The following is an 18,282-nucleotide window of genomic DNA, read 5'->3' on the forward strand; positions in this document are numbered from 1 at the left end:
ACAGTGTGTTGAAGGGGATGCTAAAGAAGTGCATCGAGGCAAACCGGTTGTGCCATGCGGTGTTGTCAGCCCTGTTCCCCACTGATGGTCTCATTACTGCAGTTGTTCAACACCCTCCCATGCCACCCCGCTGCAGCCATGTCGATGCCAACACAGCTATTGCAGGAGCTGCCCTGCCAGGCAGACACGGCCACAATGCCTCCCGCCAGGTACTCTGGATATTGTCCCATGCCAGCCCCTCCTTGGCGGTTACCTCAAGTTGCAGACAAGCTCCTTAAACTTGGGCCTCTCGTTGGGGTCGTAGTCCCAGCAGCGCGTCATGAGGGTGTAGAGGATGGGCGGGCAGTTGTCAGGCTTGGGCAGGCGGTCGCCTTTCTCCAGCACGCCGATCACGTCCTTGTTCTCCAGCCAGAAGAAGGGCTGCTTCCCGAAGCTCAGGATCTCCCACATGCACACGGCTGCAGGGCAGGCACACATCGTGTTGTGGGTCAGTAGGTGGGGGCCGGACCAGCAAGGCGCGGGCACCAACTGGGCAAGAGCTCTTTGCACTGGTGGTGATGCAATGGGGTGGGGGGGGACCGACCTGGGGTGGGGGGCACCTGGGGAAGTCCCTGCTCTGCTACTGACCCATTCACACACCCCCACCCCCTCCGCCACGGCTGGGCATCTTGCTCACCGAACATCCACACGTCGCTGGCGGAGGTGAAGCGGCGGAAGTTGATGGACTCAGGAGACATCCACTTGATGGGGAGCCGGGTCACGGAAGCTGTGAGGGCAGAGGATGGGGGACGGTCACTCGTCCACCCCAAAACCATGCCAGGCAAGGGCCAACGAGCATCTAACCATGGCAGGAGCCAAGTGTGGCACCCCCAGGGGCTCCTGGCCCCCTACACCGATCATGGACATGCCCTTTGTTGACCCTCAGAGTTATTTGGGGGTCCAAGGAAGGTCCAGGGAGCCTGTGCAACCAGCAGTAATCAAGAGGATACATTGCAATTCATGCTTTTTAGTGGATAGCAATTTGGCTGGCAATTTTAGTATCCAAATACAACTGGTATATGGAAGCTAAGGCAATATAATGATGAGTGATACCAATTTTAGTACTGAAATACAAATGCTAAGACAACACATATAAAGCCTATCAAACCCAACAATCCAATGTTCATGATTAACTGAATTTTTAATCCTTCAAATAGAGGTGAATCCTAAGTCCTAATATTTTCTAACATACACCATATATTCAAATGGTACATGAATGCTAATTTTAGTATGAAATATAAATGGTAAGATAATATAATGATAAGTAATAATAATTTTAGTACTGAAATGCAAAAGATATATGAATGCTGAGACAATATTGATAACCCTATCAAGCCAAACAATCCAATGTTCATTACTAGCAGAACTGTTAATATTTGAAATAAAGATGAATCTTAAATGTCCTAAGTCCTAAATGCTTCTAACATATGCTATAGATTCAAATGGTATATGAATGATAAGAAAATATAATGATGATGAGTAATACCAATTTTAGTACTAAAATACAAAAGGTCTATGAATGCTAAGACAATATAACGATGAGTAATGCCGATGTTAGTCTGAAATGCAAAAGGTATACGAATGGTAAAAGAATATAATGATAAGCAATACTAATTGTAGTACTGAAATACAAAAGGTATATGAATGCTAAAACAATGTAGGCAAGGCCTATCCAACCAAACAATCCAATGTTCATTATTAACAGAATTTTTAATCCTTCAAATAGAGGTAAATCTTAAGTGTCCTAAATCCTAAATTCTTCTAACATATACCATATATTCAAATGGTACATGAATGGTAATTTTAGTACTGAAATACAAAAGGTATATGAAGGGTAAGACAATATAATGGTAAGTAACGACAATTTTAGCACTGAAACACAAAAAAATATATGAATGCGAAGACTATATTGGTAAGCCTATCAAACTAAACAATCCAATGTTCATGACTAACAGAATATTTAATATTTGAAATAAAAATTCATCTTAAACTTCCTAAGTCCTAAAGTCCTAAAAGCTTCTAGCATATACTATTGATTCAAATGGTATGTGGATGATAAGAACATCTAATGGTGATGAGTAATACCAATTTTAGGTAAAGCCTATCAAACCAAACAGTCCAATGATGACTAACAGAACTTGTAATACTTCAAACAGAGATTAATCTTAAATGTCCTAAGTCTTAAAGTCCTCAAAGTTTCTAACATATGCCATAGATTCAGATGGTGTCCGAATGATAAGACAGCATAACGATGAGTAACGCCAATCTTAGTACTGAACTATGAATGGTAAGAAAATATAATGATAAGTAATACCAATTTTAGTACTGAAATACAATATATATAAGACAATATATATAAAGCCTATCAAACCAAACAATACAATGTTCATGACTAACCAAGTGTTTAATACTTCAAAGACAGATGATTCTTCAGTGTCTTAAGACCTAAAGTCCTAAAACCTTCTAATATAGGCCATAGATTCAAATGGTATATGAATGCTAAGACAATATAATGATAAGTAATACTAATTTTAGTACTGAAATACAAAAGGTATATGAATGCTAAGACAATATCATGCTAAGTAATACCAATTTCGTACTGAAATACGAATGGTATATGAATGGTAAAATGACAATATGATGGTAAGTGATAACACTTTTCGGACTGAAACACGAAAGGTATATGAATGCAAAGACAAGATCGGTAAAAACCTATCCAACTAAATGATCCAATGCTCATTACTAACACACTGTTTAACACTTGAAATAGAGATGAATCTTAAATGTGCAAAGTCTTCAACATCTCTACCAGGGCCCAGCTGTCAGCCAAGAGGCCTTCCTACCGAGGCTTGAAATCTATATTTCGAAGTGCTTATTTTGGTGTAATGGCATGCGGGCCATTCAGCCAGAGTCCAAGGCTGAAGAGCAAGGATTTGGCGACAAACCTGGATGTTTCTCTTTGATTTCTCTGGCCCAAAAGTGTGCTAGGAAATATAGAAAAACTGCAGGTGACAAAGGAGGCTGGGCAAGCTGGATGCTAGGCGGTGGGGAGCACTTTGGGGGCTCATTGTGGGCAGCTTTACTGCATATAATGGTTGCAAACAGTTCCTGAAGTAGGACATGCAGATGCCCTGTTCACCCCAGGAGCAGACGGCAGTCTGGGCCTGCCAGCCGCCCACAAAGACCGATCTTTGATGCGTTCCCCATGACATGACGTTTCACTGCACTGGGTGAGGTTGTCCGAGGGGAAGGATATAGTTTTGTGACTGTTTCGTTGCAAGGGCTGCATTGGGCTGGAGGAGCTGGAGCTGGAGAAGAGCAAAGGTCCCAGGGGAGAAGGTCCCAAGAGAAAAAAGGAAAGGTCCTGGGGGGGATGGAAAAGCAATAAAGACGGGTTGCCCTGGAGCAGAGTCTGCCATACTGTTGGAGACATCGGCACTCGAATACCCCTCTTCAATCGATCTAAACACCACGCCTGGCTCTACGACTGGTGAGCATCCTCCATCCCCGGCTCTCGCCCTGGGACTTCAGATACTCCCAAATTCATCGGCAGGCATCCTACATGCAGCCCCAAGCCCGGAGGTGTTGGGATTCGGATGCCCCCAGTTGATCTTAGCCCACCAGAGATTATATATTTGCTCCTCAATACGGACTCTGAAGACTGTGGTCAGCGAGCGTACCTGGCTTGCGAACAGCAGATTTTTAATAGTCTCTATAGCTTCAGTCCGGCTGCGGTGTACATCTTCAGCAGGCCCCCAGCCCTGTTGTTCTCCTCATGGCTTTCCCCACACCTGACACCTTCCCCTTGACTTCACGGGGCTTTGGTCCACGGCCCTTCCACCCTGGCCCTCACCTTTGTAATACTCGTCGTCCTCAATGTACCGGGAGAGGCCGAAGTCCCCCAGCTTCACGCACTCGGACGAAGCCACCAGGACGTTCCTCACGGCGATGTCCCTGCAGACAAGAAGGAGGGCCGGTCACTCCCTGGGATGGGGAGCCAGGCATCGGGGTCTTCCCTTGATACAACTCCCCTGGGGTTGTCAGCTCTGCGATCGCGCGGCTGTAACCCTGGTCTAATCAGGAGCAGGGGGCTGGGAAACCCACCGGGGCTCTGATTCTGCAGGGAAAAGCAGGAATGAGGACCTGGATCATAGCAAAGTGGGGCTGGAAGGGACCTCGAGGAGGTCCCTGCTCAAGCCCTGAATAACCACCTGTCCGACCTGCTCTTGGAAAAAACTGCCAAGGATGCAGATCCTGCAGCTTCCCTTGCTAGCCTGCTCCAAGGCTGCACCCTGCTCAGACTCAACAAGTCCCTCCTCGTCTCCAGCCCAAATCTCCCCTGCTGCAGCTTGGGGTCGTTGCTCCTCCTCCTAGAGAAAAGTCCAGCTCCATCCTCTCTGTCATTGCCCTTCAGGGATGGGAAGACCGTTACCAAATTCCCCTCTCCGTCGGTGATCAACAGTTATTTGAAAACTGTTGTCAAACTCCCCTCTCCAGACTACAGCAGGAAATATTGACCCTTACCCCACCTGGCCCCACCTGTAGGGCAGCATCGCCAGGGGCAGACATCTGGACGTGGCCCCGCTCCTGCCAGCTGCAGGCAGAGCCCCTCCGAGCCCCGCGAAGCCCCGGCCCTCACCTGTGCACACAGTTGATGGCCTCCAGGTAAGCCAGGGCCTTGCCAATCTGCAGCGCGTATAGGATGAGCGTCAGCACCTTCAGCGAGTTCTTGTTGTGCTCCAGGTACTGCCCCAGCTGCAGGGTGAGGAGACGGTGAAGCCCAGCTGTGCTGGAAGGGGCTGTGGGCAGGGCAGGGGGGGACGGGCGGGTGGCCGGGGATACTGGAGGGAGACGTGGTGTGTGAGATCAGGAGCCCAATGCCTTCCAGCCCTACCCCGGTCTCTTGAGAGAGCAGAGGATCATGGGAACACAACCCTATGGGCGTAGATGGGGAGGGGAAACTGAGGCACAAAAAGTCTGTGAGGTCCTTGCAGTGGAGGGAAACCACTCTAACCACTCAGCCATGCTCCCTCCATCTGAGGGAGGTGGTTGAGGGGCACCCCTTGTCCCAGGTAACCCTAGAGGGGTCCTCCAGAGAGCCCCCCCCAGTACCCCCCAGCTCACCTCCCCATAGGGGTACAGCTCCATGATGATCCAGATGGGCTCCTCCTCCGTGATGCCGATGAGCCTCACGATATGAGGGTGGTCCAGCTTCTTCATCAGCACTGCGGACGAGAGCCCCCCCAAGGGCTCAGGCATGGGGACCCCGCTGGGACCATCCCAGACCCTCCGCAGTAGAAGCAAGAGAGACCACGCAGCCAGCAGGCCCTAGGGCCCCGCAGTGGAGGCAGAATAGCCCTGGGGTCCAGTCACGTGCTAGAGGAGCTGGTTGGGCTCATTTCTTGCCCTACAGCCAGCCCATGGGCTACTGACCTCCTCCAAATCCCCTGGCTTCAGCTTCTCCACCAGCTCACCCCCACCCCATCCTCTGCCACCAGCCAGGGCTGTGGGGTGGACCTAGGGCTCTGCCTACCCGCTTCGCTCATGAACTTCTCCTTGTTCTCAGGGCTGCAGTCGTTCTTGCAGGTCTTCACAGCCACGTTGATCCGCTCCCCCTTCTGGAAGGAGAAGCTGGGTCAGAGGGGGCCGTGCTGCCCCTACACCATGCCCCCGGCATCCTGCACTTGCTGGAGGTAGCTGGAAAGGCTGAGCCGACTCACCGGGTTAGTATAGATGCCTTCGTACACCTCCCCGAAGAAGCCCTCACCTAGGATCCTGCCCAGAGTGACGTCCTCCCGGGAGATCCCATACTGCTGGACTGCGGGGACAGAGAGCACAGGACAAGAGGGCTCAGCACAGCCAGCCAGGCTTCCCAGTGAGATCAGGGGGGGTCCCAGTTTATCCTAGGGTGCCAGGACACTATGGGTTAACTGCGTAGTTGAGGGGGTGTGAGGTCATACCACTTACGGACTGAGGGTGGTGTTACTGGTTACCTTTAAACCATTGCACCAGCATTTATGGGCGTGTTGATGCATTAAAGGGTGTTAAATTGGCCTAACTACTCTCTAAGTGGCCTAAAGTTACGCCACTTTGAGTGAGGGTTATCTTTGCGCTGTCCTACCTAGCTCGTGCTAGGGTGTTGTCAGTCTGCTCTGTGGAGATGTAGGGCCCCTGTACACATGCAGGGAGCCTGCTCCAATGCCCTGGAAATCCAATTAATTGAGTCTGGTGGAGCGTGGAAAGTGATGCGCTCCAGCAGCCTCGCGCCCCACGTGGATCAGCATTGCCACGCATGTCCGCACTGCCAAAATGGCGGTGGGGTGCTTTGAAATAAAACACATCCACTGAGCTTTACTTAAAGCACCCTACCACCAATTTTTTTCAGTGCAGGAACATGTGGTGATGCTGATACATGGGACGTGCAGGCACTTTTAATTAGCACAGTTCGCTAATTAAAATGCCCAGCGCTGTGTGCAAGAAGACATGGAAAAAACGCCCCAAGCAACCAATTTGTAGTCATAAACTCCTGAAGAAGTGGGGCTGGCAGGGAGCTGCAAAAGTCACATCTAGTGCAAGCCCTGCCTGAGGCAGGATCAGCCCTGTGCAAACCAGCCCGGACAAACCCAGTGTCCGACCTCTGAGCAGCACGACACAGCCAGCCCTGACACAGGACCAGGCATGACACCGACCCTGTCCCAGGGAGAGCAGGGGGACAACACTGGCTAATGTCGTGCTTCTACAAAAGATTGTTAATATACACCCAAAATGTCCCAGGCAGAGGGAGGGCCATGCTACAGAGGGAGGGAAACCCCCCCAGTCTGTACCAATCCCTTTCTGACCCCAAATGCAGCATGGGTCTGACCCTGAGCAGAGGGGCAAGACCCTCTAGCCGGGACCCTGTGGGGTTGGTCCCAGCAGGAGCATTGACACAGCCCAGTCCCCATCCCCAGTCTGGGCTGCAGCAGCACCTTGTGCCTCTGGGGGTGGCTTAAAAACCCCCAGACATGTAGCAGAAATGTGGGGAGGGGGCAACTAGCAAAGTCCATAAGCCTGGGAGATCCGCATAGCAGAGCACAAGCATCGTTGCACCTAGATCATCCCCACCAGTGTCTGTCCCCCTCTCCTTGACACCTCCAGGGATGCAGAGTCCCCCCTTCCCCGGCGTCTCCCTGCTCTGCCACCGCAGACGTGTTTCCTGATCTCCGATCGAAACCTACTTGGCTGCCACTTCAAGCCACTGATCCACGTCCTGCTCTCTGCAGCGCGAGAGAACAGCTGCTTTCCCTCCTCTTTACGGCAGCCCTTCAGGTATTCGAAGACTGACGTCCCAGTCCTCCAGCATCCCAGGATGCATAGCTCCCAACCCCTATCCCTGAGAAAATTTCCACCCTCCCTGGGGGTGGTGCCAGTCCCAAGCCAATACCCCCACCTGCCCCCTGCTCTGTGGATCTGACCACAACCCACATGGCACCATGTTGCAACTTCCAAGGATCCCAGGAGACCAGATCCAGGCCTGTGATTTAGCATGGTTTAAAAGTAATAAGAGCAGCCCGAGTCATCACCACAGACAGCCCTGCAGCAATCGGGCATAAGCTCCAAGCTGAACTGAGCTTGCTGAGGACCCCTGCCCTTGAATTGGGTGCCTCAAAGCTGCTGTGGGCCTGGGGCCAAGGAATAAAAGGGGTTAGGGCAGCCCCTGTGCACCAACCCCAAGCAAGTCTGGATGTGATGGAGGGAGCAGGGTGGAAAAACCCTGCAGCCAAAGCCCTGTTGGAGGCAAAGCAGAAAAGGACCTGGGGGGACAGGGGACAAGGAGCTGAACAGGAGCCAGCAGTGTGCCCGTGGTGCCAGGAAGGCTAACGGCATCCTGGGCTGCATGTGTAGGAGCGGTGCCAGCAGATCAAGGGACATGATTCTTCCCCTCTATTCAGCACTGGGGAGGCCACATCTGGGGTCCTGTGTCCAGCTGTGGGCCCCCACTACAGAAAGGATGTGGATAAATTGGAGAGAGTCCAGCGGAGGGCAATGAAAATGGTTGTGGGGCTGGGGGACAGGACTGGTGAGGAGAGACTGAGGGAAATGGGCTGATTGCGTCTGCAGAAGAGAAGACCGAGGGGGATTGAATAGCAGCCGTCACCTCCCTGCAGGGGGGCTGCAAAGAGGATGGAGCTGGGCTGTTCTCAGTGGGGGCAGATGACAGGACAAGGAGCGATGGGCTCAAGCTGCAGCAAGGGAAGTTGAGGCTGGATATTGGAAAAATCTTCCTCATGAGGAGGGTAGCAAAGCACAGGAACAGACTCCCCAGAGAGGTGGTGCAATCTCCATCCTTGGAGGTTTTGAAGACCCGGGTAGACAAAGCCTTGTCTGGGATGATGTAGTTGGGGCTGGTCCTGCTTGGAGCAGGGCGTTGGACTGGATGGGACCTCTTGAGCTCGCTTCAATCCTCGTTTACTCTGATCCTATTCTGTTGTCTCTTATCCTACAGGGAAGCAGTGTTCCTAGGGTGGCTGACAGCCCCGTTCTCCCTTCCCGCGACATGGAAGGGGAGATACCCTCAGCCCAGGACTCAGGCCTAGAGCAGCCAGCTCCTCTCCCTTGCAGCTGGGATGTGTCCCACCAGCAACCAGGTTCTGGCAGACCCAAGGGCAAAGCTTGCAGGGCCGGAGGAGCAGGCAGGGCACCTACCTCCAGACCTGGGTCTCAAACCTTCGTCGGGGATCTCAGCATAGATGTCCGAGTCTAGGGCAAAAAGCTCATTTTAGGCGGCCATAAGATCAAAGCCCCATGTACAGGTTTCTGCTTGTAAAAAACACCAGAGCCGTGGCCCCTGGGCTTCCTCCTCCCATCCAAATATCCTCCTGCAAGGGGCTACTCCGAGGGTCCCAGCTCAGAGCCCCCCCATTCCTGCCCACCCCAGCTTGCTCAGCCTGCTGCAGCCTTTAAAGCAGCAAACCCAGCTGGGCTTGCACTTCTTGATCTGCTGAGCAAGGGAGAGGTGGGCTGCCTAGGTCAAGGGATGCTGCCTGGCTGTGCCCCGCACTAGATCTGCAAGGGAAGGCATCATGGAGGCAGACGGGACCAAGCCCAGGGCTGCACGGAGAAGGGCTGGACAGGCCGGACTCTGTTAGCCCCTAGGGCAGACGGGCAATAGGAGAGACCCAAAGTGGAAAGCTTGCATGCGTGTGTGTGTGCGTGTATGACTGGTCCCTGTTAAAAAAGGAGCTGAGATCCTGTCTCTGTTGCCAGCCACAAAGCTCCTGTCCCTCCATCTTCTGTGAGCCGTCTGGTTGCCGTGCCGGCTCCTGGCTGCACTTGGGTAGGGGAAGAAGAGGACGAGACTCACCGATGCTCATGCTCTCAGTCAGGGTGGACCGTCTGTCCTCGATGTCCCTAAGTGACGGGGAACAATGCAGCTCAGAGTTCATCCAGCCCCTGTCTGTCCCTCCATCTCCCCACCCATCCCTCCATCTCCTTCCTCCATCAAGGGGGTTTCCTGGGTGCAATCTGAACCCCGTCTCAGCTGCCCCGTGCTCACGGGGGGCTCTGATGGCCACACGCGGTGACAGCCCGGAGTCTTCTGGAAGATGAAGCAGCTCCTTGGCATTGCAAGCTGCTTGTGGACATCCCTTAGATGGCGATGACTACTTACTGCATGGGGATCTGGGGCAGGCTGATCCTCTTCTCGGTCTCTGTGGGGAACAGCAGGGAGAAGGGGTTTTGTTGAGTATCTTTATCTACCAGACCCCGGGTGCTTGTGCACCTGGGAGGCCAGACTCCAGCACAGACCACGAGTGCGATGAGTGCGACGGGTCTCAGACAGGACAGATGTGCACCCCACATGTGGGGGGGACGGGGCTGGGGCTGGGAGGCTCAGGGAAAGGAGCAATGGGCAGAGGTGACTGAAGGAGGCTCTCAGCAGGGACCGACCGGTGCCGGCAGGGAGCGGAGGAGCTCGGGAACGTCACGGGGAACGTCTCACCTTTCTTGGGACGGACGATGAGGGAGGTTTCCGGGTCTCCCTGCAGGCGACAGTAGCCGTCGATGAGGTCGGCCATGTTCTCTGCCTCGGCCAGGGAGGAGGTTTTAATGGTCAGGGACTGCGAAGCGAGGAAAGGAGGGGGGTGAAATCCAGGTGAGCGTCTAGACACGGTCATGTTCACATGGGTTCGGCTAGAGATGACCCTAAAATGAGACCAACTACCCGCCTCCCAGCTCTGATCCCCAGGGGCATCCAAGCTGGTCACAGCCCAGATCCCTGGGGTAGCTCCAGGTTTCGGCTGCTCGGTCTCCCCAGCAAAGGGAAGGGGACGGGAACGGTAATAGGGCTCGCTATTCCAGCCGGGTTGGGTGTCACCTTATCTCCCCCAGTCCCGAAGGGCAGGAGCAACGTCCTGGTTTCACTGCTCCCATCATCCTGGTGCAATCCCCAGGTGCTCTGCTTCTCTCCCCTGCATCCTCTCCCCTTCCACCTTTTCTCCCAGGCTTCACACCCCGCAGAGAGCCCCACTCGGGGCTCGGCACTCCTTCTTACCTGGGGGGTCCCAGAGAGCCCCAGCTGCAGCACGGCTGTGCCCTCCTCCATGCTGGAGCACTTGATGGACTTGATCTGCTTGAATTCGGCGAGGCAGGTGGGCTGCAAAGGACCCGTCACCCCGGCAGAGTCAGAAGATACAGAGGGACTTAGGTACCCCCCCAACACCCAACACAGACATACACCACACATAGCCCAACACCCCACAGGCCCAAATCAGAGCCTTGCAAGTCTGGTCCATCAGTCCCATCCACCACGGGACATATGCTCACGATACATTGCAACAAGGGAGACAGGGCCTGGGGTTTAGGAACTAGCCTCTTGCTCGGAGGGTGATTCAGCCCTGGAGCGACTGAGCCTCCACTGGAATATGGATTAACACAACCACAGCTCAGGCCATACACAAGTCATGCAGAGGCCTTGCTAGTGCACTGAACCAAAGCAGCCCTCAAAGAATACAGAATGAGGCATTTCTACATGGCACGCACAGAAGTGCTGGGGAAGTAGCTCGTTAGTTTGAGAGGTGCCTCCAAGCCCAACAGGTAGAGGGTCTTCTTTGCTGTGTCTCCAGTCCACCCTTTCTGTTTGGCCTGCTCCCAAAACCCTGCACAGGCCACTGCTTCTGGTGTTGGTGTTGCCAGATCGCGTGGGGTGCATTGTGGTGCTACAGGGCATCTCAGAAGATGATCCCTGGTTTGCTTCTCTGGGTCCATTGTATACAGGTTCCTGTTCAGCTTCTTGTTCCCTGCCATCCCCAGGTCCTTTTCTGCAGAGCTGCTGCCCAGCCGGGCACCCCCAGCCTGCACCAGTGCATGGGATTGTTCCCTCCTCAATGCAGGACTTTGCATTTGTCCTTGCTGCACCTCATGAGATTTCTTTTGGCCCAGTCCCCCAGTGTCACTCTGAATCCCAGCCCTGCCCTCCAGTGTATCTACTGCACCACCCAGCTTGGTGTCATCTGCAATTTGCTGAGGATGCATCCATCCCATCTTCCACATCATTCATGAAGATATTGAACAAAACTGGCTCCAGGACCAAATCCTAGGGCACTCCACTTGGTACCAGCTGCCAGCTGCCATTGATCACCACCCATTGAGCCTGATAGCCCATCCAGATTTCTATCCACCTTCCAGTCCATTCATCCAACCTAAAGCTGTGTTAGTGATGGGTGAGCACTGGGATGTGTCTGCTATAAACAAGAACCATCTGATCCATGTACACAAAGGGACATGGGAACGCTGCATACTCTGCACCGGGCTTAGGGGTTTGTGTTCATGCCTGCACCACCTGTATATGACCCGGCTAGTGCCATGGACTGGCTGGCCATGGACAGTAGTGTCTACACTTGTTTGTGGACCATAAACCTGTCCCCGCTCTTTGCCACCAAGCCTGTGGTCTCTTTCTTGTAACAGGGAGGCCGTTAGGGCCACATCATAGACAGTCTCCAGACAGAGAAAGCCTGATGTGACTCCTGAACAACACTAATGCAGTCAGATAGCAACACTGATGGAGTCCACCATGACTCCAAAGGACTCCGTTAGTGTTGCTATCTGACTTCATTAATCACCAAGTGACTTCCTGGAGACCTACATCCATCACTGGATGGTTTAAAGTGCAGGTCAGACAGGCATGGCCCTGCCTTGAATAGAGGGCTGCACCAGATGGACTCCCAAGGTCCCCGCCGGCCCTGTTTCCTAGAACCCACACCCAGCAGGGCCCTACAAAGAGCAAAACCCATGCTCCTGTCCCATAGCCAGCAGGACCCACACGCAAGCTGTGGGCAGGGGTAGGTGTATGTATCCCCACTTCCTCCTCTGGGGACCACCCAGCCCTGACCCCCTCCGTACCTTTGCTTCCTTGCTCGTCATCTGCCGAATACCCTTGGGCCCAATGACCAGGTCCACGGTGATGTTCCACCCTTGCTGGAAGGGAAAAGAAGGACACGGTTATGGACTTTGCTCCCCTGTCCTACTATCTCCAGCAGGAGGTTGGCTAGAGAAGGGCAGCAGGGAGGCATGGGTTGCCCAAGGGGCCTGGACTGAGACCCCTTCTGGGCCAGGGTAACTCAGCTGAGCCCCTGCAGGGCGCATGGAGGTGAGACACCAAGAGTTGGTGCATTAGCTTCCCCACAGCTGCAAATCAGGTCCATGCTGCAGATACCAAGCCAACCCATTGCCCTGCTGTTAGTGGAGACAGGATTTGAACCTGCGTCTCCCAGTGCATTTGGGAACATGCATTCACACCAGCTTGCTCTATACTGGGACGCTGGGTTGGACATGGGTAGCAAAGCACTGGAACAACCTGCCCAGAGAGGTGGTAGGGTCTCCACCCTTGGAGGTTTTGAAGACCCGGCTAGACAAAGCCTTGGCTGGGATGATGTAGTCGGGGCTGGTCCTGCTTGGAGCAAGGGGTTGCACTGGATGTGACCTCCTGACATCCCCTTCCAAGAGCCCCAGGGGGGTGTGTGGATGCTTAGGACCCTCTCAGCATCACAGGGGTGAATTCTGCTCAGCCCGACCCGTCTGGAAGGGGAAATGCACTAGCACCCACATGGACTAGCAGCCACAGCAAGGGTTTCCAGGAGGAAAGAAATCCCCCCAGGGGGATGTTTCCTATGGCTTGGCATTGCCCTGCAGGGAATTATCCCCCTCCCTGGTGCTGCCCCAAAGGTGCCTCCCAGGGCTCAGTCCCAGAGCAGAGAGCGGAGGGCTCAGATGGCGCGTTCCCATTTGGAGCAATGCAACTCCATGCTGCCATCCTCCCTACGCCCCCGTCTCTTCCCCAGCCTCTGCAGTGACCTGCACAGCCAGGAGCTTGGATATAGCCAGCGGCATGCTATCGGTGGTCCTTGTGGGGCTCCCAGCTCCCCGCTGCCCCCGGCCCTTCTGCAGAGACCAAGCAGGGAGAGGCAATCCTGCCTTCACCGTGGTGAAAAGCAAGCGTGACTCCAGTGAAACAGCACTGCAGAAGCAAGCCCTTGCTAAGGTACAATTCAGCCCTCGGATGGAGGGTCCTGTACAAGACATCTAGATATAAGTGGAAGTGCTCGTGGCCACGGGGCTGGGACTACCGTACACTTGTCCATCACCCATGCTCGCATCCGGGCTCTGGAGACACATGTCCAAACTGGACCCAGTACACTGGAGTCATGCCATGGCTAGATATGGACTGTGCCCTCAGTCCCTTGCTTTCCCTGGAGAAAGGGAGGGTGCCTGTGATGCTTTGGGAGCCGCAAAGGAGGGGAATTTGTGAAGTTTCAAAAGCAGGTTTCAAGAGCATTTGCCCAGGCTGGTTCAATCAGGGAACAGAGGTCTCCTGCCAGGCACTGCGATGCCCTCTGCTCTGCATTTCCCCCCCGATGACTTCTCCAAAGAAAACCCCATATTGCCCAGACCATAGCAGGGCTTGCTAATGAAGTTTAGGCTACAAGGGGACATGGCTGCTGTCTGTAAAGGCACAAGGGGGAAAGACCACAACCGATGGGTACCGAAGGGGTGCAGAGGCAGCAGCTGGCTATGAAGAAGCAGGGGGAGATGATAAAGGGGCGCACTGTATATGCCAGCCCCAGCCCCACGCCCCAGGACCCGGCCGCAGGGCAAGGACTCACGACCAGCTCGCAGCGGTAGGTCTCCTGGTCGATGTGGGTGAAGGCGGCGAGCGTGTTGAGGAACTTGAGGATGCACTCCTCCTCACGCAGCAAGGCGTACTGCTGGAAGGTCTGCTGGATCATCTTCCGAAACTGCTTGGGCTGCGGGATCGAGGCCGGGGAGTCAGCTGGGCCCCGCTGCCCTGCCCCAGCTCGGGATAAATGCCCTCGCCAGAAAGCTTGCACCTCCCTTCAGTCCTGACCTGCAGCCCCAGCCCTGCCCTGCCAGGCCTCACCCAAGTGCTGCTGATCCCCCTCTATCCCCACATCCAGGGGCTCGCGCTATGCCTGGATCTCAACCCCAAGCCCTGCGCTCCCAGTGCACACCTGCACTCAGTTCTGGCAGGGCTTTCCCACATCGAGCCGGGTCCTTCCAGAGGACAAGGCTAGATAGACCCATTATATGGAAGTTTCTCCACGTAGGGTAAATGGGCTGAGAGTAGAGGGCCAGCATGGAGTCTAATCCTTAGCACGGAGTCTCAGGTTTCCACAGGGGCCGTGTTTCACCCTCCTCTCCCAAGCGGGATGCACGGAGCTGCCCTCAGAAGGAGCATTTCCTCCCAAATCTGACACCAGGTGTCCCACCCAAGACGCCCCTCACCTTCAGATTCTCCTGCATCTGCTTTGGGAAGAACAGGTCCAGCCCAACCTCCTTCCTGGAAGGCAGAGAGCACGAGATTAGCCACCCCCTGGGACCGTCTCCAAAGCCGCCCCTGCGATCAGCATTTTAGAGGAGCTCGGGGTACCGTATTTTCATGCAGGCAACATGTACCTTCCTCCCAAAAACGAGTTGCTGGGATTTACAGTGTGCAATACATGCCAGAAATGTGGGAAGAGCCGTTTTGGCTGCTTACGGGGCCAAAGCAAAAGTAAAATCTGCAGCCACCCACAGGGAACAGCACAAATGAGCAAGCCCAGGGGGTGTTGCATAGTTATTTAAACCAAGGAAAGATTATTTTTCCTCTTCATTCTGCCTTTCCAACACAAGGGGTGTATTTGATTCCAGGGTGTTGTATGTGAGAAAATATGGTATTTTACCATGAGCCCTCCTGAGCTGTGGCTGGTGAGAGGGGCAATGATTAGACCAGGGTATTGCAAAGGGGTCGTGAAGGTTTTGCCCTCCGTTGGCTAGCAAATCATGCCTGGATTCATCCCCACTAGATGTATAACTGAAGTGAAGCTCTCAATCTCCTTCCCAGTGAGGGGGGCACCCAGCTGGCACCAATGTTGGCACCAGAGACAAACCCAGGCTGATGAGCCATGGGTGCTGGACCCTCAGCCCCATCAGTGGTCCCGGTAGTGCAGGGAAGGGGCTTTTCAGTAGCATTTTAAGGGGCATGCCTGTCTCTGTACCATCCTGGGACCTCTCAAGGATGTCCCACTGCATCATCCTGACCAGGATTTGGGATCTCAGGAGAAAAGTCTTCACTGTTAGAGCAGGGAGACAGTGGGAGAGATGCCGGGAAGGTGGGAGGTGTTCAAGAGGAGGGTGGACAGATCACCCCTCTTCACCCCCATCCCTCTTATGTCTGTATTTCCCTCCTGGCTTTGTCATCTTTTTGGTTCATCCCTCTTAACATCCACTAATAAAATGCCTTGCTCTACAATGGGGATTTTACAGGCTTCTGGGCTTTGGTGCTTGCCCCATGCATCTGGAAAGGACTTTCCCCCACTTCTGCTGCTACACATCATGGGGTTTGGGGTTTTTTTTGCTTTTTGTACAAGCACCAGGTGCTGCTGCAACCCAGGCTAGGGATGGGGACTGGGCTGTGCCCAACCCTGGAGCTGCCCTTCTCCCTGGACCACCATGGTTTTTAGGTTAGATTGAGGAGGTCTCTGTGGAGACCAGGGGAGGAGAAGCGAAGGAAAAATACAATAACGGGTGCTAAAATGCACCCACTTACTCCAGGAATTCAAAGTTGGACTTCTTATCCAGCGCGTTGTGAGGCATGTCCTTGTAGAACCTCCTGCGGGGAGAGCGGGGGGTCAGACATCGATGCCCCCATCTCCCACGCCTCCATGCCCCCGGGCAGCGGGTCCCACAGGTCCAAGGAAGGCCTTAGTGCACGGGGGCAGACACCAGTGACACTGGATAGTTTCCTCCTCCCAGTGAGAAGACTGCCCAGCCCACGAGCTGCATCTCCTGGCACCAAATATGCATCTGCATCGCCTGGTGCTCAGTGTCTGCCGTGGCTTCCAGGCTCGACGCTGCTCCCAGCTGCGGCCACGGACAGGAGGGATCTCGACAGTGCTTCCCCTCATCTAACGCTCCCACAACACTAGTGACACCAATGCATGCTTGTATCTTGACCATGCCTCCTTCTTCAGCACCCTCTTTCTCCTGGCCTTGCTCCATATGCCTGCATCCATCACCCTGGTGCAAGGCAACATGCAGACTGCTTTGCACTTTCCCAACTCACTGTGTCCCAGAGGAATAGACATCAGGCACAAGTAGGGAAAGTATCATGATGCCCCTTTATAAGCCCATGGGGCATCCACCCCTTAAATCCTGTGCCCAGCTCCGGTCCCTGCACCTCCAAAGGGAGGTAGAAGAACCGGAGAAAGTGCAGAGAAGGGCAACAAGGATGATGAGTGGCATGAGGAGAGACTGCAGAGGCCAGGCCTGGTTGGAGTAGAAAAGAGATGCTTGAGAGGGAACGTGAGAAGAGTTCACAACATACTAAATGGTGAAGAGCAAGTCACTGGGGATTTATTAGTGACTGCCTCTCAGCATGCAAAAACGAGGGGTTGCAGAAAGAAATGAGCAGGGAACAGGTTTAAAATGAGCACCAGGCAGTTCTTTTCCACCCAACGTAGCATTAAAGCGTGGGGCTCGTGGCCACCTGATGCGGTGGGAGCTGAGAGTTCAGCCAGATCCTCCATAGACCTCAAGGGCATGGTGTCTGGCTAAAAAGAGCCCTTCGGCCCTACTCCAGACGGCACGTACCTGAGCTCAAGGCAGCCCAGCTGCAGGGCCATGCCCTCGCTCACTTTGCTGGCGTAGTTCTGCATGTAGTCACTCCGGAGCTGCAAGGAGAGAGAGGGAGACATCAAGAGCCTGGGCACCTCCATACCCAGGTTGCCCTGGCCCCGCTCTTAGCCAGCGGCCTGAGTGTGAATGCAGCAGGCATGGGGCCAGGAGACATGTCCTGACTGCAGAGTTTAGATCTACAAGGAAAAGCATCCTCTCTTGGGCTTCCTGGATGCTCAGGGCAGAAGGGATCCCACCAGGCACAGCCCAAAACTTCTCTACTTTAGCAGCTTCACGCTTCTGGCCTCGCAGCTCAAGCCATCGCAGCTAAAAACAGGAATGCTACAAGAGCTGCAGCCCAGGTGACACCGGCATCTGCCATTTCAGCTGGGAAAGCCACAAACCTCCGTGAACGACAAAGCCCAGCTGAAAAGCTGGAGCAAGAAACAAGACATCATCTGCGGGGGATTTACTGCCTGCAGCCTTCTGTCCGCGGACAATAGCACCTGTCACACCGTCAGCAACCCAACACGACACCAGCAGCACCCACCCATGACTCAGTCTGAGCTATCTGCTCTCTTCAAGGTCATCTACGTGGAGAAGACACCGGTGCATGGGGAATCAGAAGGATTCTTCCACTGACCTTGCACCAATTCATCCACAGTCTCCAGAAACCCACCTTGCGCTCCCTTCCCAGTCACAAACACATCTCCGGATGACAGAAGTTGCAACCCCCCGGTTAACAGACCCACACAGTACTTGGAAGACAGTGAAGCCATCCAAATCAGGGGCTAAAGGAGGAGATAGCCACCCATGCACGTAAGGACTGCATTGAGGAGGTGGAGAGCTGGGTATTATAAGAGACTCCTCACCGCTCTTGAACTGAAAGGCATCCTCACCTCCATCCCCACAATGCACACACTGATCCCTCATTCTCCCACCCTAAGAATATTTTTCACAAGAGTTTTTCAGGATTCACAATCAGGGAAACCCTGGCAGATCTCTTGTACCCAACTCACTGAGGAACCAGAGGGGTTTCTAGCAGCCATCGTCCGACGGCTCATACTGAAAAGGCCAATTTTCTACAAGCCGCAG

The 18,282-nt window shown here is 53.9% G+C and overlaps 1 protein-coding gene across 8 annotated transcripts in view; it reads right to left on the minus strand.

The window, feature by feature from the left end:
• PTK2B (protein tyrosine kinase 2 beta) overlaps positions 1-18,282 on the minus strand; it is a 94,746-nt gene that overhangs the window by 19,376 nt on the left and 57,088 nt on the right. For all 8 annotated transcript variants that reach the window (XM_059728089.1, XM_059728083.1, XM_059728081.1 and 5 more), the window contains exons 5-21: positions 17,164-17,243; positions 16,121-16,183; positions 14,818-14,872; positions 14,178-14,318; positions 12,418-12,492; positions 10,571-10,672; positions 10,019-10,136; positions 9,689-9,728; positions 9,383-9,429; positions 8,725-8,778; positions 5,760-5,857; positions 5,573-5,657; positions 5,164-5,264; positions 4,679-4,794; positions 3,893-3,993; positions 677-766; positions 254-458 (exon numbers count right to left, since the gene is read on the minus strand). In XM_059728089.1, coding sequence (XP_059584072.1) covers positions 254-458; positions 677-766; positions 3,893-3,993; positions 4,679-4,794; positions 5,164-5,264; positions 5,573-5,657; positions 5,760-5,857; positions 8,725-8,778; positions 9,383-9,429; positions 9,689-9,728; positions 10,019-10,136; positions 10,571-10,672; positions 12,418-12,492; positions 14,178-14,318; positions 14,818-14,872; positions 16,121-16,183; positions 17,164-17,243 — 1,571 coding nt within the window. The remainder of the gene's footprint in view (positions 1-253; positions 459-676; positions 767-3,892; positions 3,994-4,678; positions 4,795-5,163; positions 5,265-5,572; positions 5,658-5,759; positions 5,858-8,724; positions 8,779-9,382; positions 9,430-9,688; positions 9,729-10,018; positions 10,137-10,570; positions 10,673-12,417; positions 12,493-14,177; positions 14,319-14,817; positions 14,873-16,120; positions 16,184-17,163; positions 17,244-18,282) is intronic.

This window comes from Alligator mississippiensis, chromosome 1 (assembly GCF_030867095.1).
Source record: "Alligator mississippiensis isolate rAllMis1 chromosome 1, rAllMis1, whole genome shotgun sequence".
NCBI classification, from domain to species: domain Eukaryota; kingdom Metazoa; phylum Chordata; order Crocodylia; family Alligatoridae; genus Alligator; species Alligator mississippiensis.